The sequence below is a fragment of the Octodon degus genome, unplaced genomic scaffold (assembly GCF_000260255.1).
Source record: "Octodon degus isolate 3935 unplaced genomic scaffold, OctDeg1.0 scaffold00052, whole genome shotgun sequence".
Lineage (NCBI taxonomy): Eukaryota > Metazoa > Chordata > Mammalia > Rodentia > Octodontidae > Octodon > Octodon degus.
In genome coordinates this window covers 3592140-3620117 of record NW_004524628.1, presented here as the reverse complement: position 1 = coordinate 3620117, position 27978 = coordinate 3592140, and the positions used below count along the sequence as shown (strand labels likewise).

General features: G+C 55.4%; 1 protein-coding gene across 2 annotated transcripts in view; it reads right to left on the bottom strand.

The window, feature by feature from the left end:
- The window catches only part of Kcnip3 (potassium voltage-gated channel interacting protein 3), a 68167-nt gene that overhangs the window by 39349 nt on the left and 840 nt on the right, over positions 1-27978 (bottom strand). The window contains exons 2-3 of one of the 2 annotated variants that reach the window (XM_023717472.1): positions 26620-26881; positions 16815-16980 (exon numbers count right to left, since the gene is read on the bottom strand). In XM_023717472.1, the coding sequence (XP_023573240.1) occupies positions 16815-16869 (55 nt within the window). In that variant the 5' untranslated portion in view covers positions 16870-16980; positions 26620-26881. The remainder of the gene's footprint in view (positions 1-16814; positions 16981-26619; positions 26882-27978) is intronic. The other variant, XM_023717471.1, reaches the window with a different exon arrangement.

Below are 27978 nucleotides of genomic sequence, written 5' to 3'. Positions count from 1 at the left end.
AATCTCAGAAGCCAGATTACAGTGAATTGATATTTTTTCTAAGTGCTTAAAGAAAATGAATGGCCAAACTGTCTTTCAAAAATGTAAGGTGAACTAAGGCCTTCTGAGGTAAACAAAAACTGAGAGAATACAGCATTAGCAGAAAGACATGTTGCACAAGAAGTTCTGAAGAGAAGATGGCCCTCATGGGACCAGGGTTCTGGGAGAAGCTTTGGTCCCTCTGTGGAGGCTTGAGCACTCTCAGGATCTTGAGTCAGAACCAGGCCTGGTGGTCTCTGGAAGGGAAGGAGGGTCATGCTCTTTAGCAAAGTAGTTCTTGTTCCCATGGTCTCGTGATCTGGAAAGCCTTGGAAGGCAGGAGAGTGCTGAGTCTGTGAGCCACGTGGGCCCATCCCACTGCCACTATGGTCGTGGGACCTTCTTTGCCTACTTAGGAGAAAGCCCCGCTTAGCTGTCTAGCGAGCTGTTTACGCCTTGGTCAAGAGGATTTCTCTCCCTGCTGCCATCCAGCAAGGCAAATCCAAATCTCCATCCACCCTCCCAGGTTTCCATGTGTCCAGTAATGCCAAATGGGGATACTCAGGGTCCGCTTGTCCTGTCTCACGCTGCTCCCAGTCCTCCATGGTGCAAGAATGCCCTCCCACTCCCACTTGGATGATTTCTCCTCTTGGGTCATTTCTCATTCCTGCCCTGGTCCAGGGCACAGGAACTGCCTGGCCCCAGGATGACAGGGCTGGGGGAATCCGGCTTGTGTATGCAAGAGCCTAGGGCTTTTTAAAAAAATTTTAAATACTGCAATTCGTATTATTGCTATTGCTGTTATTACTCAACTCGTGCACTGTCCAGAGGCCAGAACAGTGTACTGGAGTGAACCCCAGAGCGGCTCCAGTTCTGTCCCTGTCATTTCCCTCTCAGATCTCGAGGGGATGGTCATGCGCCCCTGGGCCTCCAGCCTGTGCAGCGCATCTGTGATAAACACACCTCCCAGAGCTCTCAGAGGGGCTGCAGGAGCTGAGATGATGATGCCCGCAGCAAGTGTCCCGGATGGAAATTTTCCAAGACACTCTTGGGCCTTTGGCTCAAGTTCCGACAAAGACAAGCTATGTCCAGGCATCTTCACAGATCAGCAGCAAGGAGGTGACTTGAGAGTGCTTTGCGTCAGTGTCATAAAACACGAGGATTGATGACCCCATGTGACTGGGGCGAGTGCCAGGAGCAAAGAGCAGGCTCAGTGCTGGCCAGAGATGCTTCCTGTGTGCCCAGCACTCCAGCCTGGGGAGCCTGGGTGTCCCCATGCAGGGAAGACAGACGCGACAGGCACAGGGACTGTGCTGAAAAGTCTTCCCAAGTGTCACAAAGAGTGAAGGAGGCAGAGAAGACTCAGGAATCCAGGGCTCTTCTGGGTGTATTGTCCTGAACATCTAACGGTGCACGGTCCTGGTAAAGGCTCTGATAAGACCTACAGTAGAATCCTAGCCTCATCTGTCTGGCAGTCCTTGGGGGATTTCAGCCACAGAACCCTGCCTTAGATAACCCACATTAATGTCTCGTGGCCTGTGGGGGAAGAAGCACTATTATACTGTGTACATTTAGGGGACACACAGCTTGTCTCAGAGAGGTTTTTTTTTTTTTTTTTTTTTTTTTTTTTTTTTTTTTTGGTGGTTCAGGCTGCCTGAAGGGCAGGTCTGGTAAGACAGGTGGAGCTAAGGATCAAACCGCGGTATCCTGTGCCTGCTTGTCTCAGAGAGAACCCACAAAAACAACCCGCATCCTGAGCAGATAGCTTTCCTCAGTGGAGCCTGGAGAAATTTTGCTTCCTTTCTGCCCTTGGTCTTTTTGTCCGTAAAAGGTAGCTTCTAGCTGGTGTGGTGGTACACTCCTGTAGTCCTGGCACTTGAGGGGCTGAGGCGGGAGGATGGAGATGAACTTGAGGCCAACCTAGGTTACATGATGAACTCAAGGCCAGCCTCACCTGTCTAGGGAGATCCTGTCTCAAAACAAGAGCAACAACAAAAGTGTGGCTTCTTTGCTGTCTTGTTGGGAAGATTAAGCGAAATGCACCCCATTTTCCCGCAACGATCCCTCACTCAACATTTGGAACCTCTTTTCAACGTCAGTTGGAATTGCTGCGCTCTCCTCCCGTGACCCTTGAATTCTTCCATACGTTCATCTCTGTCTTTCAGTACAGAACGTGATAGAATTTCTAAGCTCGTTCGGTCAAGCTTACACACTTTCCCACCCAGGTGGCCACTCTGAACCCATTCCACGTTTTGGCAGCACCTCCCTGCCGATGGCGCACTCTTCCACGTGCACAGGCCGTCCTCGGGGACCTCTGAGAATAGTCATCATGATTGCTTTCTTCTCTGCTCTCTCTTTTGTTTTGCGAACTGCTTGTTTCTTCATTTTGTGAAGTGTAGTGCTTCTTTGATGCTGTAGGTTTCCCTTTGGAATTGGTGGCTTTCAGGCATGTGTCCTCGTCTACATGTGGCTCTGTCTTACTCCTCCATTTTTCCTGGGGCAGCAGGAGGCAGATCTGCCCTGCACGGGCCGGGACAAGCTCCTTTACCAAGCAGAAGTGCCAGGCAGAGCTCAATCTTTTTATTTTTTATTTATTTATTTTTATTTGGTATAGGGTCTCACTACACGTCTTGGACTTGTAGTGATTTTCCTGTCTCAGCCTCCACAACACTGGGATTACAGGTGTGTGTCACCATGCCTGGTCTTGGTGGCTGGCTCAGCATGCCCAGGGGTGGGGCTGGTGTGGCATATTGTGCCGGAGATCAAGCGGAGGGCCCTGTGCTTGCCTAAGCGGGCCCTTAGTCTGCTGAGCTATGTCACCGGCCCTAGGAGGAGCTCAGTCTTGCTTAGTCGTGCTCTCTGGGTGATATATGCAATAAATACTCACAAAGGTGACACGCATCCGGCCCCACATATGTGGGCCTTGCACATAGGTGATGTCCACTGTCACAAGCAACTTGCAGTGTGGTCTGCCCATGGCAGGAGTGCCACTCACACCCAATGAGGGACCCTGTGGTGGCTGAGGTTCAGATCGGACCTGAGTCCCCCAGCCCCAGCCTGCTGGCCAGCAGAAGCACTGCTCTCTGCAGGGAACTCAGCTCTGTTCCCTGTCAATGGCGAACATAGGAAAGGAGATGATAAGATAGGACAAAGAATTGTGCAGCTCCTGGGACATCTGGGGACGTTGGAGATACCTGAGAATTTACATGGGACAATTTAAGGATTGTGCCCACTGAGATACAAGGCTTACGGAGAACTTTGACACAGATGTTTATTAAAACTGTCCCTTCTAATACCCCCTCTTCTCTGCATCCCTATAAAAAGGGACACATTTCTCTTTGTTCCCTACAGATGGCCTTATCGCTCTCTGCCTGCCTGCACCCAGGCACAATAAATTCCACGCCACGCTGCCTTTACAGAGGCCAGGTGGCCCCTGCTGCTTTCCCCCCTCCTCCCTGCTGTTAGAGTGGCCACTTCCATAGCTTGTGGGGAGCATAGCCATGAGCCCCAGACCACACCACTAGCAACCACATGAGCCCAGCCCAAATATGCACGCTTTCCCTAAATCTTGGACCAACCCAAGATTCTTGGCAGGAGAAATGAACAAACAAGGAAGCAAACAGTCAAACACCCGAGGAACCTAAAGGGGCCCTTAAGAACCCCCAAAACACCTTAGATAAAACAATAGGAGCAGAATAGAATTGCATCACCGCCAAGTTCTTGGTCAATACCATGTCTGCCATGTATGTGTCATGCATGCATACTGGGTTTGGTTCTGGGGAATCTGGTCAAGGATTTAGGAGAATCTGGCCTCCACTTGGATCCCCCGCTGAGCTCTTCTGTCCTGCTCCTCTGTCCACCTGACCGACGGGATGTCACTTCAGGGCTCCTTCAGCTGACCTTGGCCAGGCAAGCAGATTTATTGGCTCCTGGTCAAGGGTGACCAGAAAAGCGATCTCTAACAACTCTCTAAACTTCCCTGGGCTATAGGAAGTCACCAGGCCTGCAGGTCACAGCTCTCTTTTCCAAATAAGGGGCCACTTCCCACAGATCTGAGGCGGGTCTCACCAACCCATCCTGGCCAGGTATCTGCCCAGGAAGAGGGGATTCCTGCCCAGTTGGCCCAGCTGGACCTGGTGAGACTCTGGGAGCCCTCTTCGATATCAACAGCTAGAATGGGACGAGGGTCATTTTTGGACCAGCACTTTCTTTTCACAACAGAATAAACAGCAGAGGCTTGCAGACCCCAAAGGCCAAGCTCAGGGGGACACGCACAGCCGAGGTTATCAAGAGGCCTTCAGAAGGCCATCCTGGCTGCTCCTGTCTGGACTTTTGGCTTCAAGCCTTGTTTCATGGCTGATGGCCATGATGTCCGCATCCAGTCCCAGCTGCTCCCTGTGCCACCTCTGCCTCTAGGGGACTACAGAGTCACCTTCCCAGCCCCGAGGCCCGTTTCCATCCTACCCTGGACTTTGGTCCTTACTTTCCCACTGGCTTTCTGCTCACTCTCACCCTCAGATTTGTATTCAGTGCAGATCCCCTCAGGTACCTCCCCTGCACACCTCCATCCTCCCTCCCGTCCTGTGACAGTGTCCATAACCCTGCCTCCTTTTAAGCTACCACTTATGTATCGACTTATTTTACAGCCTCTCAGCCCTAGAGGGATTCTGATCTGTAGTTCCCTGTGGGACACCCCACTCCAGGCCAGGGTACACCTGCTGGACTTGTGGACTCCCTGGTTAGACCTGTCAGCTTGGCTCTGGACAGGGGCAGAGGCGGCACCAAGGCCAGCCCTAAGGACTCACTGGAGCCGAGTACACTGACGTTCCATCAGGTTGAAGTTCCAATCCCCCATGCTGGCTCTGTGCTCACAGGCAGCCTCCGCAGGGCTGGCCCTGTGGCTGTGAGGGTCTCACACTGAGAAGATGGCCTTTTGGGAATGCAGTGAATCCCCTGGGGCACATTTATGTCCCCTGCCAGGCCTTGAGGGACAGGGACTTGGAGCTCAGAGTGGGGCTGTTGGTGGGGAGCAGGGTTGGGACACCCTGTGGTCTCCCAGACCTCACCTGGCACACAGATGGCTCTGCTCGGGGACACCAGGGAGCAGCAGCACCACAGGACTGTAGCCCATGGAGTCCCAAGCCCAGCAGATGAGACGGGTAATGACAGGGCTTCACCGTCAGCCCTGGACACGCAGAGTGGGCTCTGACACAGGCCTGTCCAGGCACCATTTATTGGGGCTCTCCCTGTTGCCTTGAGCTGCCCATGTCTCCCTGTCCTCTCCCCTCCCTTCTGCAGCCTGTCAGGACCCCTGGGGAGCAGCGGTGAGAACGCCCTGCTGGCCCTTCAGTCCCAGCCCTGCAGCTCAGTTGCTCCGCCTCCTCTTCAATGCATGCACAGTGGAGGTGGCTGAGGCTGCAGCCGGAGGCTACCAGGCAGGAACCCACCAGGTTCCAGGCTTCCCCCAGGGTGACCTCAGGCGGGAGCAGGAGGTCGGGTCTGCCGGTCTGTGGCAGGAAAGAGGCGAGGGGCCCAGCAGGGAGGACGGAGAGGACCAGGATGGGCGAAGGCCCTGAGTTGGCATTTTCAAGTGTGGTTCAGAGACAATTACAAGCTGAATTATTCACGATGCTCAAGGGAAGAGGCTGTTTTTAAGAAAGCATGAGTAAGCAGGGCTACCTCACAGCTCCACGCAGGATCGAAGGCGATCAATTGCCATAATGGCTGTAAATATTACTCGGCTCAGGGCTGTGTGCGCCAGCCAGGGGTCCATGCCCAGTGCCTCTCCAGCAACCAGAGGCACACAGCTTCTGCCCCTCCCTGCACCCCAATTCTGGGGCAGGCTTGGCAGCACTGTGAGAGGGGCCCTTGGGGTACAGGCCGAGCTCCAGTGTCAGACACCATCCTGGTCTTGCCGCACAGGTGACCCTGTCCCTGAACTCAGGACCTCCCTTGCACAGGGCGCTGGGGATGCCCACCTGAGGTGAGGCACACTCAGAGCAGTGCCCAGCACTGTCCTGCGGCCCTGCGGCCTGGCGGGCTGGCGGTGGAGGGAGGTGCCGGGGACTGACTCTGCTCAGAGCGGTGCCCAGCACTGTCCTGCGGCCCTGCGGCCTGGCGGGCTGGCGGTGGAGGGAGGTGCCGGGGACTGACTGCTCAGGTCACAGCTGTGGAGCCCACGGACTCGGGGCCAGCGGCAGCGTGGGCTGTGAGGTACTGAGGCTATGCTGGGTGCCAAGTAGTCCCAGCTTATGTACGGTCGCTCAGAAAGTAACATTCTGCTGTCATCCTTTCCTGCTTCAGAGATGTGGAAACAGGCTTGGAGAGGTCAAGCTGCTTTTCCCTGGTCACATGCTGGTAAGGGCTGGCTCAGACCCCTCCCGTCCTCTCTGGATCTGCTCCCCTCCTTTGTACTAAGAGCCCCCAACCTACCACCTCCATGTCCCAGGGGCCATCTGAGGGCTGACTTTGGCTTGTCTCTCCGAGGTGCTGGGTGGAGGTCCCAACTGGGTGGCCAGCAGCAGACCTAGAGAGAGCGCTTCCAGGAGAGCAGCAGCAGGTCTCTTCTCCAGCACACGGGGGTAGTGAGCACAAAGGGCAGGGAGATGGTGAGTGTACACACACACACACACACACACACACACACACAGAGCTAAGCCTGCACGAAACTCCTTCCATTCTCCCCAAACCGCTCAACCACTTCCCCTGTGAGATCAGCGCTTGGAAATAGCTCAGCTGCCTATGGCTCCCCAACCCCTCCAAGTACTGAGACAGAGCCCCAGCTCTGCCTAGGCCCTTTGGACCTCTCAAGCTGGAGCCCCAAGGCTGAGACAGTTGTGTGGATCAGAGGCCCTCCTGGGAGGCCCTAGACCTATAGGACTTTGGAGAGTTCACATTCTCTTTCCAAGGCTCAGCTTCCCCAGCAGCACCATGGCAACTCAGCTGGCCTAAGATGAAGGCCTGGAGGGCCTGTCACACATGGGCATTTTCCCAGTCCTGGGCAGGTCTGTGGAGGGTCTAGGATCCCCCTGGGGGCTATGGGATAAACTGTTCCTAGGTCTCCACTTTCTGTTTTCCCAGAAGATGCAGGGGACCCCATAATCCCAGTGCAGACTTGGTCCCCAGAGCCCAAGCACAGCAGGTTCCAGGCACTGTTGGGGTAGTTCTCAGAAGAGTCTGCATTGTGGGGAGGGGAACAGAAGGCTCTCGTCTGGCTCATGGGCCTCACGGTCTGCTCTGTGCCAGGCTTTGTGTGAGTGCTTCATCCATGTGTACTGGATGGGCAGATGGAGGGAGGGATGGCAGATGGCAGATGGATGAATAGGGGGAGGGAGGGATTGAAGGACGGATGCAATGGATGGATGGATGCATGGATGGGTATATGGTTGGGTCGATGGGTGGGTAGATGGGTGGATGGATGGATGGGTGGATGAATGGTGGATGGGTGGCTGCATGGATGCAGGGGTGGATGCATGGATGGGTGGCTGCATGATTGGATGCATGGATGGATTGATGGGTGGATGCATGGATGGGTGGATGGGTGGATTCATGGGTGGATGGGTGGATGGGTGGATTCATGGATGCATGGGTGGATGCATGGATGGGTGGGTGCATGGTTGGATGCATGGATGCATGGATGGATGGATGGGTGGATGGGTGGATGGGTGGATCCATGGGTGTGTGGACGGATGGATGGATGGGTAGGTGGATGAGTGGATTCATGGAGGCATGGATGGATGTATGGATGCATGGATGGTGGATGGGTGGATGAATGGATGGTGGATGGGTGGGTGGGTGGGTGGATGCATAGTTGTATGGATGAATACATGGATGGGTGGATGGGTGAATGCGTGGATGGGATGGATGGATAAATGGGTAGGTGGATGGAATGGATGTGTGGATGGATGGATGGATGGAAGGATGGGTGGGTGGATGGATGGGTGGATGGGTCCGTGGATGGAATGGACAGATGGATAAATGGTTGTATGGATGGATAGATAGATGGATAGTTGGGTGGATGGATTGTTGGAAGATTGTGTAGATGGATAAACTATTCTTGTTAAGCCTCACATTCTCCCCTGGAGGGTGGAGGTGAAGGTGATGCCCTCCTTGCAGGGCTGGCTGTGGGTGCCTCATGGGCACCAGCACGTGTCTGGCCCACAGAACCCTTCCTTACTCAATTTTTCTCCTCACATCAGATGTGTCCTTGCTCTGGGTTTGGGAGGCGCTCAGAGCTGGGCAACACCTCAACACTAGGAGAAGGACACAATGTCTTCCTTCAACCCTGTACCTCCTGCCTGGCCGAGGACCTTACTGTACAGTTATCCTGTTCTCAGCCAGACCTGGGAGGCTGGTCGCTCTATGGTTTCTGCAAATTCATCCTTTCACTGGGCCCTTGTCTTCTTTTCAAAAGTGTAGCGACAGTGCAGTGGGTCCTGGGCTCCTGGGCCCTGGGCCATGCTGGGCAGAGCTTTCCGTGGCCGCCCCCCTTCTCCCTTTCACTTGGCAGAGCCTGGAGCTGTCAGTAGCTGCCCACCCCAGCCCAGCACCCTGGCTGCTTCCCTGGCTGAGTCTCCAACCTGTCCTGCAGGAGGCCAACTGCACCTGGCCCTGAGGGAGGCAGGGATGCACGTCCTCTGGGGTCCCTGCCTGGACCCTTTTCCCTGCCACCCAGCTGGTGACCAGCATGAAGTTCCCTCAGTCTGCCAGCCTGGCCTGAGCCAGGAGAGTGTCTGCTGCCATGGTCCCCAAGATTTTATAAACTCCTCACCTTTGCCCCAAATTGGAAAGAGCTGTGAAAATGCCATGCCTCAGTTATGACATAGGACATTTTTTTTTTAAAGACCCAACTCCTCACTACTCCTGGATTGAAAGAACAGCAGCTGTGGAGTGACCCAGGTTGTTCGCAGCCTCCTTCCTCACTTCACCCCAGAGAGCTGGGGGCTGGAGGTCAGGAGTGCAGGTGTCCCAGACAGCCCTGTTCATGAGGTCGCAGCAGCCTTTCTTCCTTGCTCCCAACCCCCTCAGGGGGTGAGGAGACCCTGGCTAACCCAAGCTGTCCCCCAGCTGCACAGGACTGCAGAGGACAGCAAGAGATGACATTCCTAGGTGACATCCTAGAACGCCCCTTGCCTTCTGAACCCCCAGGTGACTTAGGCCACTGCCACTACAGAGCAAGGAGTCCCAATAACCCTAGGAGACTGTCTCAGGCAGCAGCAAGTGGAGGGGCAACACGCTGGGCAGAAGCTCCTTGCACTCCCTGGGCTCAGTGCCAGGCCTGGGGGCCAGGGCACACCCTAGGGCAGAGATGGCAGCCAAGAAGCCCAGATCCCTGGGTCCTTGAGCCCCAAAGGTGTGAAGGCTGGGGGTGGGGGTATCACAAAATGCAAAGCTCATGAATCAACCATTAAAATGGCTCTGGGAGCCTGGCAGGAGGATCACAAGTTCAGGTCCCACCTGGGTAACTTAGTGAGACCTTGTGTCAAAAAAGATCAGCTATGTAGCTCAGCGTGAAGGCGGTGGGCTCAATTTCCACTTCAAAACCCAAAAGGTCCAGGCAGGCTAACAGGCTGGTGCCTGCTTCTCCCTGGTGGACACTGGGGGTACTGCCTGCCAACAGGGCTTCTTGCCCAGACCTCAGGAAGGCCTGGAGTGTTTGGGGTATCTCCTGGAAGGATGAGTCAGGCCAAGAGGCCGCAGCCTCCAAGCCCAGCAGCCTCAGTGAGCACTTGACCGCCGTGCCTCTGGTTTTCCCTGAGTGTCCTCAAGCATGACAAAAAAACATCTCTTCCCACCACAGAGCATCTGGAAGCTGTTCACGTCTCCCCTTCCACCCTCTTCAAGAACCCCAGAGCCTCTCACCACCACTGCAGGGCCTGGGCACATGGCAGCAGGGTCCCCTTGGAGGTCCACCCAGTGGGTGAACAGCCCTGTCATCAGACCCAGCTGCTTAACTGAGAGCAAGCTCGCCCCTCGCTGGCAGGGACGACCCCACAGGCAGGGCTGTCTGTCTGGTGTTGCTGACTCTCCCCTCTCCTGTGTGGTTCTGACCTCTCAGCTTCCTGAGTTTCTGCCCCTTTTAATCAGCGGAGTCCCTGTCAGTTTCCTTGCTTCAGTAGAACCTCCACACACAGTCTATTTGCAGAATATTTTTAACGTGTCCGACTAATGCTTTGACAGTTCAGACCAGATGCGCCTGGCTTTGTAACCACGCTCTCCTCTGCCAGAGGCAGCTGCACCTCATTCCTGGCCCAGTCTCTGCCTGGCCTCATTTCTGGGAGCCTGAGGCCTGGCGCCTGCTCCATGAGGGGGGTTCCTGGGGGAGCACAGGACTCCCCACGTGGCACACTATGGGGACCCTGTGTCTCCTATGTGCAGTTTGGGCATGAGTTTTCCTGTTCAGTTTGGGGAGAGGTCCTTACAGCCAAGAACCACACAAGCCATGGGGTTCAGTGTGTGACGCAAACTGCCTGTGAGCAGTGGTGTTGGTCTGGCACAGGAATGGCGAGATAGGCTTCCCTGAGCACTCATTCGCACCAGAAACGTGACCCGGGGCTGTGCCAAGTCTCATCCAGAGGGCAGGGAAGAGCTGTCCCTCAGGGTTGGGCCAAGGGGCTTGGAGGTGATGGTGACCACCCCTCCTCTGGTGGTGCTGGACATCACGGCAGGTGTTTGTGTCTTCAGTGGATGTCCACGTACCCTCGGCACACTGTGGCTTCACCCCCAGACTGCCCACCCACCTCTCCTGTATCTGTCGGCAAATCCCAGCACCTCCCATGGCTGGAAGGAACTTAGAGGCCACATAGCACACCTAGGCCCAAGCTCTGGGCTCCAAGGAGGCCCAGCAGGCAGCGTGCACCCTGGGGTGCCACACAAAGGCCCTATGAGTGGCAACCAGGAACTCCAGCTGTGGGATCGGCCGTCAGGGTGGTGGCCGGAGGGTGATGGCCTTGGCTACACCTCACTGCTGAGAGGCCCCTGCCTAAGAAGAAGTCTAGGGCCCACCATCTCCAGACTCTATCCCAAAGGGCTTCCTGGACAGGACCAGGACCAGCGGCTGGAGGCAGTGCTAAGTGACATCACGGGCAGCCATATGCTTTCCCCCTCCTTTGAAGAACTGGGAGGCTTGGGGATGCTGGAAGCCCAGATCCCCACCCAGTCCCCTGAGCTGGCCACAAGCTCTATAGGATTCTAGACTCAGACCTCCCTGTGCCCGCCTCCTCTCTCTGCCATCCTGCGTCTCAGCAGAATCCTGGCCTCGTCCCTACAGATTTAAGATTGCTTTCCAGGATTCCCAATTTCAAGGTATTTGATTCCATGTCTGATTTTATGTTTCTATGCTTCTTAAAATGTTACTCATCAATTGGACAGGTGTTTGAAGCTCTGTTCTGTGCTACGTGCTCTGGGCAGGCCAGGGCACAGGCTGGGGGACAAAGTGCCCAGCCCTGGAGAAGGGATAAGGTTGGGCTGTCCTGGCTGTCCTGGCCCTGATGGCTGTTAGTAGGCCACCCTGCGGAGACCCCCAGAAACCAGACAGGACAGAAGAGCCCAGAGGCTTAGCTGGGGCCCAGTTGCTGGTAGCTATTGCCCCCTTCCAGGCCTGAAGCTCCAGGCACCATCTATCCCCAGGTCCCCAAAAGTGGAACCCCCCAGTGATGCCTGTCCGTGGGGCCCAGAGCTGAGCTTGGTCTGGTCCTGGGTGGCAACAGAGGAGACAGAACAGAGGTGGAGAGTGGCAGTGGCCTGCTGTAGTGTCACTCCTCAGCTGGTTCCCCCCCAGGGCTGAGAATGGAAGCATAAAACTGGGGACTCTTGGGGCTCCCTTCCAAACCTTCAGTCTGGGTGTTTTCCCTGGACTTCAAAGGCCCCATGGCACAGGTCCAGTGGGGAAGTCAGGGTTTGAGACCAGAGTCCCTTCTGGCCCTGTTCCCAGGGCCCCCTGGGGGTCCACTCCCTGATGAGGCAGGTACCATGTTTGGCCCCAGAGCCTCTCCCTGCACCCAGGCCGCCCTCACCTCGAGCCAGGTTCCCTGAGATGAAGCGGAAGAAGAAGCTGATGATGTCACCCAGGTGCTTCTTGCAGCCGTGCTGGGCTTCCTGCAGCCGCCGGTGGGGACCCTCGCCATGCCCCGACATCTCTGCTTCCTCTGGGCTCTCTCCTGGGCTCTGTCCTCAGGCCACAGTGTGGGTGGCTGCGCTGTGCTCCCTCCTGGCCTGGCACTTGGAGCCCTTCTCTTTCTAGAACTTGCCTTCCTCCTGCTCTGCCTGTCTCGATGTTGGTATCTATGCCCCGTCTCGGCCTCTCCGCCACTGCCTCCCAGCCTCTCACCCTCAGTCCAGAGCCCCCATACCTCCCATCCCTGTTCCTTAGCTTCTGGAACCCAGGGGCTCTCTGCTTTGTGCCAAGCACCCTCCTGGGCCAGCCAGCCAGGCAGGCATCACCCCCAGCACCGGGAGGAGCTGCCACTGGCGTGATTTCCACCTCAGGGTGTGATCTCACTGCAGAGGGGCCTCGCCGGTCCCCAGGCCTCTGTAGCCAGTGAGGAACAGCCTTTTCCCTCAGCTCTGCCTGGGAGTCACAGGACTGGGGCAGGGTGGGGCCTGGGCCTTGGACTTTTGCTGGACCTCTGACCTTTGATCTCTGACCTCTACTCACTGACCCATTGTAGGTGCTTCTCTAGAGTGGAGGATGGGAAGGTGGGGCCCGTCCCTCTGATGAGGACCAAGAGAGAAAGTTTGTTGACACCCTTCCCTGCCCCCCACCTTTATGGAGCACTAGAGCAAGCCTGGCAGCTTGCAGAGTTCTGAGCTCAGCAAGTGGTTTGGCCACCAAAGTGACCCTGCAGGCTGTGTGTGGCCATGAGTGCCACTTTCGTGTTTTCTCCCCCTACTTTTCGCCTATAAAATTCGATTCTGTTGGAGGTAGAACAATGTCCAACTAAGAAATGACCATAGTTCTCTGGCTAATGAACTGCGAGCATAAATCATCCAGAGATTTCTCTAAGTGCCGCTTTCCTGACATAGGCAGCACTACTTCCTCCTTCCACCCAATTTCTCCTTCCTCTTGTCCAAAATGAGGCCATGATGGCTGGCACCAAAGCAATCACTTTGCAACTGTGAGGAAAAGGTAAAAAACCCACTGATGTCCCCAGGCTACAAACTAGCGTCAGATACTTCCGAACCCAAATTAAGCCATCGTTTCTTGGAGTTTCTGGTATATACAGTGGCAGGCACGTCAAACTATGCCCTCCAATGTGCAAGGTGAACTGCTGTGCTGTGCACCTTCTGTGGTCAAAGAAACAAAAGCAGCTCTACCTTTGGGCGTAATGACCCGGCACTCAACACACACAGAGTACTTGAGGCAATTGGAAGGCCCTTGGGGCCGTGGGGGCCCCAGTGGAGAATTCCACGCTCCCTTGGCTGTCAGCAAAGCCATGCCTCTTTGGCAATAATCTCTACTTTCGACCCATATCCCACTGCTAGTCGCATGGAGTGAGATGCTGTGGTACTCCAGGTGGCCGCGAGGCCTGAGCTGCCACCAGGAGCTGGGCACCTGGCATGCAGGGACCGGTGTGTAACCGGCAGTCACCACACGCGGGCGTCAGGCGTGAGGCCAGGGCCAGGCGTGGTGAGCCCAGGGGCACACGAGAGCGCTGTGAGTGGGACTGACTCTTGGGGCACCCGCTGCATGCCCCCTCCCTGTGGCTCAGGGGTTAGAGGAAGCCCCGGCAACTGTCGGAAGAGGAAACTTCACCTGGGATTTATCCACAGATTGCAGGCAGCAAGGCGGCTCTGTGGAAGGACCCTCCAGGAGGCGCGGCCCCGGCCGGCCGGCGCTGTGCTCACCGCTGCCCCAGACGCGGGAAGGAGGCAGGGTCTCTCGTTCACCTAATCTTGGGCGGCTGCTAACCATTTGTTCAGGGGCAGGGCCGCCGAGGACAAGGTAGGAGGAGAGGTGATGAGGAAGTCACTAGAGGGCAACACCGTCAGGGCCCGCCGAATGCTCGTGAAGGGCGCCCAGGGCCGCTTGGGGAGGCGCAGGGAGCCACGAGGTCCAGACTGCCTGTCCGTGATTGTCACCCAGCACCGGCTCACATGCAAAGACCGTTTGTCTCAGTTCACTGAAGCCCCTTCAAGGGCTCCTCGGAAGCTCGTCCCCGGACTGGTGTCGATCCCCCAGGCGACCAGCAGGTGGCAGTCGGCTTCACTGTGGCGCTTCCATCCCGGAGGGACCAACCGTTTGTCCCCATGGGAATCGAGGACTTCCCTGCCTGCCTGTCCTGTCATGGCCCCCACACCACTACCCACGCTGTCCCACGCGTCTCCATGAGTGACAAAGGGTCTCATTCCCAACACAGAGGTCGCCAAAGGCCTCCACTTAAGGCCCCACTGTCCTTACCTGTCCCCACCCTGTGTAACTGGAGGCACCCTCTAAGGAGCCTGGGGTTACAAGGCTAGGGGCTGTCAGTCAGTGCCTGGGGGCGGGTACAGATGGCCAGAATGTCTCTCAGATGCTCTTTCCCTCCCAACTGTAAATTGTCAGAACAGTGCTCTGCAGAGAGCCACACAGAGGCCTGCCCCAAGGCCAACTCACGCAAGTGACAGGTGTAAGCAAGCCGCTATTTTAAGGCACTACATTTTGGATGTTGTATTAAGTAACAAAAGCGACCAAGACATCTCCCTTTAACTCAGGGGACAGACTCACACCCCCTTTGCACAGAAACTTACTTCGCAAGTCACTTTGCTCCAAGGCCCAGCCACCTAACTGTCTATATTCACAGTGAGCCAGGGAACCAGTTTCCAGAACAGCCCTTGCATGTTGGCGTCTGGTCTGAAGCCTTGCTTGGAGACGACATCGTATCTGTCCGTTATAGCTCTGCGCTTCCAACGTGCTAATGTGTGCTTGTATCTGTGACAGGAAGGTGGCTGCACCTTTCTGTCGTGGCTGCGTAGCAGGGACAGTGTGCTGGTGATGTCATGATTCCTCATGGGGCTGATGGACTTGAGGAGGGACAGGGCCTCCCAGAAGGGGTGCACTGGCCAGGGAGAACACAGTCTCCACTCTGGGGGAAGTGGGCATGCCTGCTGTTCCACAGATGGTGCTGATGAATCACGTAGAGGCACGTGGGGCAGGAGTAGCCCGGGATGTGCTGCTTCTCTCTGGGACCCTGGCTTTGTCATAGCCCCTGCTCTGGCCCTCAGGACTTCCCCGAAACATCCCAGGGCCTGGAGCCAAGGCTCCTCTGCTTTGCCCACCTGGCCCTGCTCCAGCTGTCCACAATCAAGACCCCAGGTTTTTGGCAGGGTGGCTTTTTTTACTCAGATCATTGGAGAAGCTGACAGCTCTATGGGGAGCTGGACTGGAGAAGCAGGTCCATCAGGTTGGTGGCTTCAACCATGCCCTGGCTGGTGTCCTGCCAGGAAGACTAGATGCCGGTGATCTGTGGAGCATAGGGCAGAGTCCCAGCACTGGGTCACCCAAGAGGGTCCCCAGGTTTCTGGGCTGGGGGTTTGGTTCCTAGGGGGCAGGGCCACCCTGCCTGCCCTGTGCACCCCACTTTCTGTGCCCACCTCTGACACTGTGTCCGGGCCGTCAGAGCCACAGCAGGCCCAGCCCTTGCCCTCACCTCTCCAGGTCCCTGCATCCTGCCCACTCCTTGCTGAGGCCCGGCTTGCCCACACCATGGAGATACTACACTGGGCCTTGGCTTCGGTTCTCAGCCACCCCAGACATCTGTGTCCACAGCCTGGCTCCTGCTGAATGGAAAAACCCAACAACAAGGGCTCAGTGTCTGGCAGCCCGGCTTGCACAGGCTCTGGACTGCCAGGGTGTGGGGACGCCGTGCTGAATGGCCCCCATTGTTTTTGGCACCCTGGGCCAAGGAGGCATCTCATCTGTATGCGGCCAGCATTTCACACATGCACGAAGCCCTGGGTGACCATACCAACAGAGTCCTCCCTGAGGGATCCCCAGGGACAGCCTGACTGAGGAATGAGGGCCAGGAGCTTTGTTCCCGGAAGGAGGGTGCATCCAGGTCTTGGCTGCTGGGTCTGTGAGGCCTTGAAAGACACACATTCAGATGACCTTACTCCAGCCCTGAGCTTTCCTGGGTCTCCAGCACCTGGGTGACCTGCTGAACATGTGATCCATCCTGTCATGCACAGGCTCTTAAAAAAAAAACGAGGTGAGGTGACCCTTAATGTCTCCTTCACACAGTTAGATAGAATTTCATTTTTCTGCTCATCCAATCTGAATTGTGGGTTTGCAAGTAACAGCTGGGGCCTTGGCGTGCGTCTGTGACTCCCTTGAACTTGGGAGGCTGGGACTCAGTGCCCCTCCTGCAGACAGGAGAGGCAGGTGTCCCGGAAGTCACACAGCTGGAGCGTCCAAGACACAGCTTCAAAGGCCAAGCACACAGCTCTTCCTCAAAGCCCAAGAGGCAGACACACACAGACACCTTGCATGAGGCCACAAATGTGTATATGGCATGTGTGTAGTAGTGAGCATGTGAGATTTGTGTCCCTGTGTGCATGGTGGATGTGCACACTTGTCCTAGGTGAGGGCATGGGTATGGGTGTAAAGCATGTGTGTGAAACCATGGGGGGCTCCTGCTCTGCCACACTTGGCAAACACCAGGTATGCCTAAGCTTGGCCATTGCTCCCACACGAACACCCCAACGCCAGCCCCAGTCCCTGGGTGCCCTGGCCAGGACCCCAGGAGGCATCCCAGGGGGCTCCAAGACTTTCACAGGGACAGAACCACACCCTCCCTTGGCCCTGGCAGGCCCAACCCTACCTGAGCCCTGTGGGGCAGTGCTGGACAGGATCCACTTGACCAAGCAGCACCGCATCAGGGCCTGGCGGGTGAATCGTGGCCGCTGCCACTTGACACCATCCTTCTTGCTCAGTGGAGTGCGCCCAGGGTCTCCCAAGAGGCTGCCATCTGCTGCCTTGGTGACCTCCTGCAGTGGAACAGGGAGAGTACCCTTAGCTCTGGCGGATCCATCCCAGGCCGTGCGGCATCCCATGCCCCTGGTACCTTGCCCAAGGAGCAACTCGAATACCTGGCAGGAGGAGGAAGGAGAGAGCTGTGGGTAGGTGCTAGGAGGTGGTGCGGCCTTCATGTGAATTTTAATCATTTGGGCAAGGCCAAGCCAGGTCTGCTCTGGGGCTGCAGACCAGCGAGCGCTGTTTTCCTAGAACATTGTTTTAGGCCTCTCAATCATGGTTCCCAAATCACCCGTCACTCTGAAGCTGCCAGTGGCAGGGTGGTCCCTTGACAGGGATTGGGCATCATGGTTCTTCTGGGCATCTGCGTGTCTGCCTTGCTGCCCAGGTGACTTTGCGCCAGGCACAGCCCAGCTCATGGCCCACGTAGCCCCAGGGTCATCCCATCTGCAGCACATTTGCGTGTTTTTCCGGGCTAGGGAGGTTTCATGGGCGTTACGTTGCAGTCAGGAGAAGTCTGGGCTGTCTGGAGGAACTAATAGCCCCTGCCGCCCCAGTCTCTGTAAAGTCACTGTCTTCAGAGTCAAGGTCAGTGAAAGTCAGCACCCGCCATCTATCCACCTGCTCCCTGCCACCCTTTACTCACGCTCCTCCCATCCTCGTGGGAGCTGAACATGAGGAAGAGGCAAACATTCCCAAGCCTGTGGAGGGTCTGCTGCCTCCTGCAGGCTCTGGATAAGTGAACAACCCGCAGCGGCTTCAGGGGACCGGGGACTCCAGAGACCCGCTCCTGCCCAAAGGCCAAATGGCCAGTTGCCCTCCGTTCAGCTATTGTTCAGTGGTGGCCTAGGCAGGGCAGGGCCCCAATGCCTTAGCCCAGCTGCTGTGCTTCCCCAGGCAGCAGCTGCCAAGCCCCTCCCCCCACACGCTGCAGCAACACCCCACCTCCCTCCTCTCTCCAGGCTTGTCGGGGTGAGGGGCTCAAGGATGCAGAGCTGTACACCATCCAGCTGACCATACTGACAGCGGGAGAGGGGGACGGCTGGGGGCAGGGCAGGGCTCCAGAAGTGCACGGGAGCACCCTGTATGTGTGTCCTGTGCACACACACTTGTGTCCACATTCACACACATGCACAGATACACACATATGTGCGCACACGCACGCACCCACACACCCTGCTCAGGCTGGGTCAAAGCGGTATGTCCTCCATTATTCAAGATCTTACTCAAGAGACAAATGGCCTCAATGAATGAAATCGTCATTTAGTCAAGAAGGGGGAGGGGGAGGGACAGGCAGCTGGGCCTCATTGTTTCCTGAATTCCTTGCTGCAGCTCTGCCTGGGGTGAGTGGAGATGGCCAGAAGGAGAAACTTGAGGCAGGCTCAGAGCCGATGGCAGGAGCCATTTGTTGGATCCCCATGCCCAAAACGGTATCAGCAGGAGCTGCTCTGATGGGGACCTAGGGTGGGCACAGGGATTCTGTGTCACAGCCCCAGGGCCAGGCAGCTGTGAGAGACACCCTGTGGAAGTCCCTGGCTTCTGTCCCACAGTGATTCTGTGCCCCCCACCCAGGGAAGGCTGGGACCCCTCTGTGTGTGTCTGTTCTGAGCCACAGTAGTCTCACAGGCACCACCACCCACACACAGAGGGCAAAACCACCCCATCTTACAGATAAGGAAACTAAGCCCATAGGGAGCTTGGGGACATACCAGGGGCCCCCTGGAACATGTTGTCTTCTGACTGCAAAGCCTGGGCAGCCTTGGCCACTTGGTGATTGTCCACAGGGCCAGGGCCCCAGAGAGGTGTCAGGTTCAGGGGGCTCCCAAGTCCCCTAAAAATGCCCACAATAATGATGAATGTCCCAGGGTCCTCCCAGACCAAGGTCTTTTGCTTCCTGTAGATGCTCAGGGTGGGTGATGGGGGAGACCAGCCAGTTCCTCTATCCAGCTGGAGGCCAGGGCTGGGGACAGACTTCCTTTGTGAGGAAAGCGGTGGGTTCCAAAGAGACATGAGAGGAAAGAGGACAGGATGAGGGCTGAGGGGGCAGCTCAGCCTCTGGGCCCCACTAGCAGCCAGCCTCAGACTGTTGAGGGGCGGAGTGACTGCTAGGTCACCTTCATGAATATTTGACATGCGTCTGTCTGGGAGAGGGTCTGACTGAGCCATCAGGAGATGTTAAATAGCCATCCCAGCACCCTCTTTCTGCCCTGGGAGGCTGCAGGCTCTGAGGCAAGGACCCTGAGAAGGAGCCAAGGCCCCTCCCCCTGGGAGATCCTCTCACTGCTTTGAGGGGGAGGCTTGGACATAAATGACATCCTCCTGCCCCCACTGGGACGCCATTCCTTTAGGAGGAGGGACCTGGGTGGGGGGACAGCTGTGCATCTTGCTGTGAGGATGGATTTACAAACTCACCCATGAGATCAAATTGTAGCGCACTAAGCACACACATGCGCGCGCGCACACACACACACACACACACACACACTAGTGGGTATGAAACAGGGAGGTGTGAGTCAGACTGGGGGCTGTGTCACCGTCAATCCTGGAAGTGCTATCAAGCTGGTTTGGGAGAAGCTACCACTGGGGAAGCTGGGCAGTGGACGTGGAGTCTCTGTGTTATTTCTTACCACACCTAGCTCCATAGAAGTTTTAGTGAAGGGTTGGGGTGTAGCTCAGTGGTCAAGCGCATACTTAGCATGCACAAGGTCCTAGGTTCAATCGCCAGACCAAAGAAAACATTTTTCAATTTAAAACTTCTCTCTCTCTCTCTCTCTCTCTCTCTCTCTCTCTCTCTCTCATCTTTCTCATACACACACATACACACCACACGTGCGAGCGCGCACACACACACATATTAAAACTGCAAATTCACACAAAGCCCTCAATAAATATTCACAAATGACTGGGCGGAAGCCCTTGATGTGTGCTTAATTTACTGAGAGCCTCTCTCCACCTGCTCCTGCCTCTGGTGCCCTCATTTTAACGGACGATGGAGCCCTCTTTGCCCCCAGGCCTCGGGGTGGTCAGGTGGGTGGCAGAGACCAATGAAGCCAGATCTGAGGCCTGGAGTCTGAGAGTCTCTGGCGGCTCACCTGACAGAGCAGGTGTCCCAGCCACACTCCAACAATGGCCTGAGGCTGACCCCGGGGACTAACAGCCCCCCTGTGCCTCCCAGGAGTCTGTCCATAAAGAGGCTGCAGGTGGCTGGGCCACTCTGCCAGGTACTCTGAGGGGCGGAGTGACTGCTTCCATGAGGTGTGGGCTCCAGCAGCCCCAGCATGTGCAGCAGCCAGTGTGGCCAGGTGGGGGTTAGCCTGAGGCCCCTGGCTCCAGGGAGATGGTTTAGCGTCCCATCACTCACCTCTGCAGGTGACAGGTAGCGGTGGCAGTTGAGAAGTTAATGTGGTTATTTTGTTTTGCTTTGTTTTAAGGAAAAAAAATAGTAAAAAAAAGAAAAATTAGATATGATACAAATTGGGGCCAGGGAGACAGCTCTTAGACAGCTCTGAGGAGAGATCTGCAGCTCCTGCCCAGCCTGGTGGCCAGGGACAGAGGGCAGCTTCCTTCTGCGTCTTCCTGGCCTACAGGGAATGGAGGAGGAGCAGAAAATGTTCCTGGCAGCAGGGATGTTCTGTGCATGTGTGGGTGCTGGTGAGGTGCTGAAAGGTTTATTTAATGCTTTTACCATCCTTCTGATGTTCCTAAAAATTACCCGAATCAAGCTGGATGGCGTGGCACACACCTGTAATACAAGCACTTTGGGAGGATGAGTCAGGAGGGTGAGAAGTTTGATCCTGGCCTGGGCCACCTGGTGATACCCTATCTAATGGCTTAAAAAATAAAAAGGGCTGGGGTGTAGGTCTATGCAAAGGCCCTAGTTTCGATATCTAGTATCACCACTAAAGAAAAAAAAAAATCACCCACCTAAAACCTAAATCAAGCCGATGTAACAGGGTCCTGTAACAGGTTCCTGTCTGCGGCCTCTTTCCAAGCTCCCCAGCTTCCATGAGGTGTGGGCTCCAGCAGCCCCAGCATGTGCAGCAGCCAGTGTGGCCAGGTGGGGGTTAGCCTGAGGCCCCTGGCTCCAGGGAGATGGTTTAGCGTCCCATCACTCACCTCTGCAGGTGACAGGTAGCGGTGGCAGTTGAGAAGTTAATGTGGTTATTTTGTTTTGCTTTGTTTTAAGGAAAAAAAATAGTAAAAAAAAAAAAAATTAGATATGATACAAATTGGGGCCAGGGAGACAGCTCTTAGTCTAAGTGCCTGCCTGGCAAGCACAAGGACCTGGGTTCAATTCCCGGTACGTCATGCCGTGCTGGGGTGCCATGCTGGTCACCAAAACCGGGTGTGGTGGTGCACACCTGTAATCCCAGCAGTGGGGAGGCTGAGACAGGAGGATCACTGAGTCTGAGCTGTGTAGTGAGACCCTGTAACAACTAACTAACTAAATAAAAGAAATGATACATACTTTCAGTAAACAAAATAACAGGAATTCAACAATGGTTGTTCTATTGCATACTGTTGACTTCAAATTAGTTGTTCCAGTTACCAGATACAAGCACGTGAAACTGGTCAAAAGAGTTATAAAAAATTAAAAGGAAGAAATAAAATTTAAGCACTAACTGCACCTTTCAGTAGCCCAACAGCGTCAGCAGTACGACTCTCCCAGTGATCCTGCATACGTGTGTATGTAGATCTTTCTGATGAGTTAATGTTGGCGCTTTGTCTGCCCAGCAACAGCTACCAGCTCCCCACGTACGACACTAAAAGATTTCCCTTTAAAGGAATTTTTAAAAACTTATACTGTGAGCTAATTTAAAGAAAAAGTGGACCGGGGAGATGGCTCAGTGGAATAAGCACTTCCCTGGCAAGCGCAGGGGCCTGAGTTCGATCCCCAGTTCCTCCAAATAAAAAAGAGTTCATTATTAAAATTCTTGGGGCTGGTGAGATGGCTCAGTGGTCTAAAGCACCTACTTAGAACAAGCTTAGCAAAGTACAGCGACCACCGCGGTTCAATCCCCCAGCACCACATGCCAGCCCGCCCTGCCCCCTGGTGGGCTGAGCTGGCCACACACACACACACACACACACACACACACACACACACACACATAAATAAATAAAATTAAAAAAAAAAGAAAGAAAGAAAAAGTAAGTAACAACATAGGTCAAAGCAGGAAAAGCAAAAGTGGTGAAAGTCAATGTTATGGTGTGAATATAATTGTCCCCCAAACTCTCACGGCAGTTTGACCCCCAAAGTCTTGCTAATGCTATGAACTGTTTGTTCACTGTGGTGTGCAGAGGTGCGGGCTTAGGAAGGGACTGGATTTGGCTAGGTTGGTTCGTGAAAGCACCTATGTTTGGGGGCTTTGTAAGGAGAGAAACAACAGAGATACCCAGAGTTTGGGTCATGCAATTTGGACTTCTAGCATCCAGAACTGCAAGCTAGATGAACTTCTTTTCTTTATAAAGTATCCAGCCTGAGGCATTTTAGTATAGTAATGGAAAACGCACTAATGAAGGAGAGTACAAATAGTCTAGAAAGCCTGTGTTTTTCTTCCCAGCCAAGCTTGGCCCTGTAGCTGACCTGTCCATACCTGAACTATCCCATGTGGTGGCCACTTACCACAGATGGCACCAAGGAGCTGTCACAAAGCTACTCCAAATTGAGACGTGCCCTTTATATAAATGTACGCTGGGTTTCAGATACACAGAGAAATGTAAAATAGTACATTAACATTTTTTATATTAGTTATGTGTTGAAAAGATATTTACATAGGATCAAGTAGGGTTTTTTTACCAAATAGTAAAATAAATTAAAAATAGTTTCACTTTTTATTTATTTACATTTATTTGTTTGTTTGTTTGTCTGTTTGTAGTACCAGGGATTGAACTAATTTCACTTTTTAAACTTTCTTTTCTTTCCCCCAGTACTGGTGATTGAACCCAGGGCCTTCCCAGTGAGCGACAGCCCCAGATCTCTTTTTTTATTTTGAATTTGATTTTTAAAAATTATTTATTTATTTATTTATTTATTTATTTGGTGCAGGTTCTTGCTACACAGCTCAGACTTGTAGTGATCCTCCTGTCTCAGCCTCCCCAGTGCTGGGGTCACAGGTGTGTGCCGCCATGCCGTTTTGGTGGCTGGCTCAGTGTGTGGCCGGCATGGCATGTGGTATCGGGGATCGAATCCAGGTCCTTGTGCTTGTCAGGCAGGTGCTTGGGCTGCCAAGCTATCTCTCTGGCCCTCTTATCTTGAGACGGGATCTTACTAAGTCACTAAGTTGCTCAGGCTGGAGTTGAACTTGTAATCACTCTGTCTCAGCCTCCCAGAGTCCTAAGGTGACAGCTATGTGCCACCACATCTGGCAAAGTTTACTTTCCTTAATGGACTTGCAAGAATATTTTAAATGACATCTGTGCCTCGAGTTACACCTTTTCCGCACAGCCCAGCTTTGGATGGCCGTCAGGCCTGTCTCCTGGCTGTTATTTTTTGGGGTTTCCTCCTCTAGCGCACGCCCTGGACCCTGGCACTCTCCCCCACCCAGTGACCAGCAAGATGTCAGCCAGAGCTGTTTCAGAAGGCTCCCAGGGGAGTGTGGAGGATGCCCGGGAAGGAGAAGCAGGAGAGTGATGTGGGGTGGGGGTCTCTAGGAGAGGAAGGCAGGGCTGCCAGGCAGAGGCAGCTGGCGGGGCTGGGCTGTCAGTGTGGCAGTATTTACGTCCTGCTTTAGATGCGTGCAGCGAGGGGGTGGGGTGATGTCCAGCCCCTGAGGAAACTGTGTTCCCAGCAATGGAGGAGGAAGCAAGACTATGTCCCCTCCTCTACCTGCCCTGTTCATGTCCCCTGCACTATGCCAAAAAGTTGTCACTGTGCCTTAGGGAAAAGCTGGGTCACCTGAGATGAGCCCACGACTGCAATGGGTGTCCCGCCTGTGGCTCCCTGGCCCAGGCGTTCTGAAGGGCTCACAGCTGTGCCCGGCCCTGCCCAATGCCTATGCACAGATGCGCACGCAAAGGACTGTGCCAACTTCTCCCGACTGCAGACCTCACAGCTGGGAAACAGCAGTGGACAGTGTCCCAAAGGGACAGTTGGGGGGGGGGGTTGGGGCGATTTCAGGCAGGTCAGCATGACTTCAGCACTGAGTCCAGGAGGAAGAGATCTGTGGTCACACACAAGGGGCAGGAAGAGGCCCAGGGTCAGCCTGCCTGGGGACTGCATGGTGTGATTCATAGGGTCCAGGTGGCTCCATTTTTAAAAAATGCCTCAGTGGATCTGGGAGTGTGGCTAGGGATTAGAGAGCGCATCCTACTAGGTAGAACGTTCCAGACTTGCCTAGGAGGAAGGGGGCTCAGCATCTTAGCCCTTTCCCTCCCCTGAGGGCCACACCAAAACCAGGGCCTGGGTTAGTCTGAGACTGGTGGGGCCCCTTGGATGTGGAGGTGACCTGTCGCCACCCTGTTCCTGGGGACAGCTGCAGCGCAGGCTGCCGCACCCAGCCCCCACTTGTCATACACGCTATTTCCATCTCTAGGGACAGATGGCAGGAAGCAGTGGTGGGTGTTGCGTCGTGCAGGCCCCAGGATTTGGGCGGGGGGCTGGGATGTGGGCCAGATGTGGACCAGGGAGCTTGTCTTATCAGGGGAAGCTGAGGCTGTCCCATGTCCCTGCAGCCGCGGGCGTGCACACACGGGCACACACGTACACGTGCCTAAGCACATGCACATGTGCACACGTGCCTTCCTGGATGGTACTGAGCACTGGGCCAGAAGAAGGGAGAATCAAGCGGTTCTGGTCATGTCTCATGGCTGCCAGCCTACCTGGGCAAAGCTCCCCTGCTCTCCACGAGGGCACCATTACCCTGGGAAGCCCCGAGCCGCTCACTGACAACGTCTCTCTTGTGCTGCCTGTCCTATGCTTTATGCAGAAACCAGAAAATAATGACATTGACATTCCCAGCACTTATGGAGCTTTTGCTCTGAGCCAGGGGCCACGCTGCATGGGTTGGTAGAGGGCCTTTTTCTCCTATGGGGTTGCTGACATGGCCCCTGCCACCACCAATGACATGTTCATGGCACAGAGAAGCTGGATGACTTGTCTGAGGACACACAGCTAATGTGGAAAGGGGCCGGGGCTGGACCCAGGCCTGCCTGGTACAGAGCCAGGGTGAGGAGCTGACAGGGTACAGCCATCCTGCCTGCCTGGGCCCTTTGATAGGTGGTGAAGACTGAGGCACAGTGAGGGCCAGTGGGCATGGGGCACTCCCAGCCCCCTGCTGCCTGGCATGGGCCCTGACCCAGGGGGGGGGGGCCCTGGCAGAGGCTGGGAGCAGATTTTGGGCTCGGATGGAGGGGCAGTGGCCTGGGAGGGCCTGGCCTGGCCAGTTTATAGGGCAGAGTCAGGGCTGGAAGCAGACGGCCTGGGGCCACAGCCTGGGTGCTCATTGCATCTCACACTAGGGCTGGGCACAGGGACAGGGCCCGGGTTACCCTAGAGGCCACCCACAGCTGCAGGCACAGCTGGATAGAGGCATCTGGGCAGAGAGCGGAGACGGCAAGTCAGAGGGCAGAGGCCAAGCCAGCTGGAGGGAGACAGGCCCCTCTCCCCTCTGCCGAGCCCAGCTGTTCCCACTGCAGCTCTGGCACCTGCAGCTCCCCTTAGAGTTCTGCTGCCACGTGGCTGCTGTGTGGAGTTCTAGGCTGTGGGCTGCTCCCAGCTGGCAGCTGCACCTGCTCCAAGGGAACATTAGCTGGTGGGGGCAGGGCCTTGGGCCTGTGACTCACCCCTTCCGGTCCTCTCTGGGCCACTGGCAAGTCAGATGTGTCAGCCTCTGTCCTCAGTCCTTAGAGGCCACTTCTCCCTCTCATAGGCTGCATGTGGGACTGTTCCCCCTATGAATCCCACAGAGGCCAGGACTGGGGACAGGAGCGCCCTTATACCAGCCTGTGTCAGCAAAGTGGGTTTTTGCTTTTGCAGGAGAATGCTAGGAAAAGAGAACCTGAATTTAAAACCTCAAGTCCTTTCCTTTGTACTTCAGATCCACAGCAGAAAGGGGAGGTTGCAGGCTCATGGTGATGTGGCTAAGGCAGGGGACACGGCTATGTCACCCACTAGCAGGTTTCAAGGTGCACTGGGCCACCCCCTTGTCTGCTGGTCGGAGGTGTAGTCCCTTTCCCTGAAGTCCTTTCCCATCCTCAGGACCTGAGCTACAGGACAAGACAGAGCAGGGTTCAAATCCCTGTGACAACACTGTTCTTGCAATCTTGGCTAAGCATCTACTTACTCATCTGTAAATGGGGACAATAGAGAGAGAAACCTCATGGGTTACATGAGGGCCAGGAGAGAAGGCAGAGAATAACAGGGCACTTCAGGGTCCCACCCCTCAGCCCTGCCTCTCTCCATCCCTCTGACTCCAGCTGGAGAGCAGGTACACTCCTCTCCCACCCAACCCAGCTCTCAGACACTCTTGGAAATAGGGGAGCAAATTAGGGTACATCTCCCACAAGCATCCTCAAGGAGAGGTTGTGGGAGGTGGAGACGTCACCCTGGAAGCCTCGGGCAGCAGCCCTGCTCACCACAGCAAGGCAGGGCTGCGTGATCCTTTCCTGAGGCCCTTGGAGTGCAAGCTTAGGGAGGCTGGGGCGGTGCTCACCTGCAGGGTCCTTAGCACTGGTGAGGGACCTTGTGGATGCTTCCCTTAAGACTGCTGTCCCTGCCCAGCTGGGCACTGGGAGGTATGATCTTCTCCATCCCTGGCCAGGGTAGACACGGGCAGGCCATAGGGATGGGGACATAAAGACTGTGAAGGCCACAGGCCCCATTGTCATAAGGCCAACAGCAGGACCAGGTGCACCTGTGGCCTCAGGATACTTGCTCTTCCATCCGGCTCCCAGGTGAGCCCTGGCAACAAGTTCCTGAGAAGAGATGAGGGAAGGGGGACTGTCCTTCACTTGGGGAAGAGCGGGGGACACCCAGGGCCATGCTTCACGGCTCCAGTGGGGTGCTGTTGCAGGGCGTGTGCTGCCCTGGCTGTGCGGTGCACACTCATGCGATGCCCAGCCGTGCCTCGCATGGGTGCGGTGAGCACACAGCATGAGCCTGGGGTACGGTGCTGTTTCTATGCTTCTGTCCTGCCTGCCTGGGAGACTTGTGACAGGAGACACAGCACCTCCGAGGGCCATGTGTCGCCACCTCTGCTGCTCCTGGCATCCTTGGGACACAGGGGTGGCCATGCTGAGGGATGCAGAAGCCCTCTCTGGCTGCTTGACCTCACATGTAAGGGCCAGGAAGCTGTCTCCAGGGAGGAGAGACAGATGCCAGCGCGAGATCTAGTCTCTCGCCCAAGACCCTGCTTTGATTTGGGTCCCTTGCCCTTTCTTTTCTCTCCCTCTTGCTGCCTGCCTATGCTGGCTGGCCATCCAGCAGCCACGTTGGACCCTAAGATGACCTCAAGGGTGGAAGGCAGTAAGAAAGACCGTGAGAGCCCTAGTCATCCATTGCCTCCCTCTGGACTTCTGCAGGAGGAAAGGCAACAGCCCAGTCCCAGCCACCGTAACTTGGGTGCTCTGCTCTGAGTACTGGATCCCAGTGCTTCTTCCTTCTTCAAAGCTTCTTCCTTCTTCCAAAACATGATTGTCCCGGACATGTGAGCAGTTCACAGGGCAAGGGGCCAGCTTTTCTTTCCTTTTTTTTTTTTTTATATTTTAGGGAAGGGTCTACAGGGTGCTCAGGGTCTCACTACTAGATCGGACTCTAGTGATCCACCTGTTTACAGCCTCCCAGGAGCTGGGATTACAGGCTTGCGCCACCACGCCCAGTTTCAATTAACAACTCAGCATGCCCAGGGGGCAGGGCTGGCACGGCAGGCCTGGGGATTGAACCCCCAGCCCCTGCTCCTGCTTGCAGTTTCTTTAATCCACTGAGCTATTTGAGGCCAGCTTTTCAAAGGGCAGTTTCTTTCTTTCTTTCTTTCTTTCTTTCTTTCTTTCTTTCTTTCTTTCTTTCTTTCTTT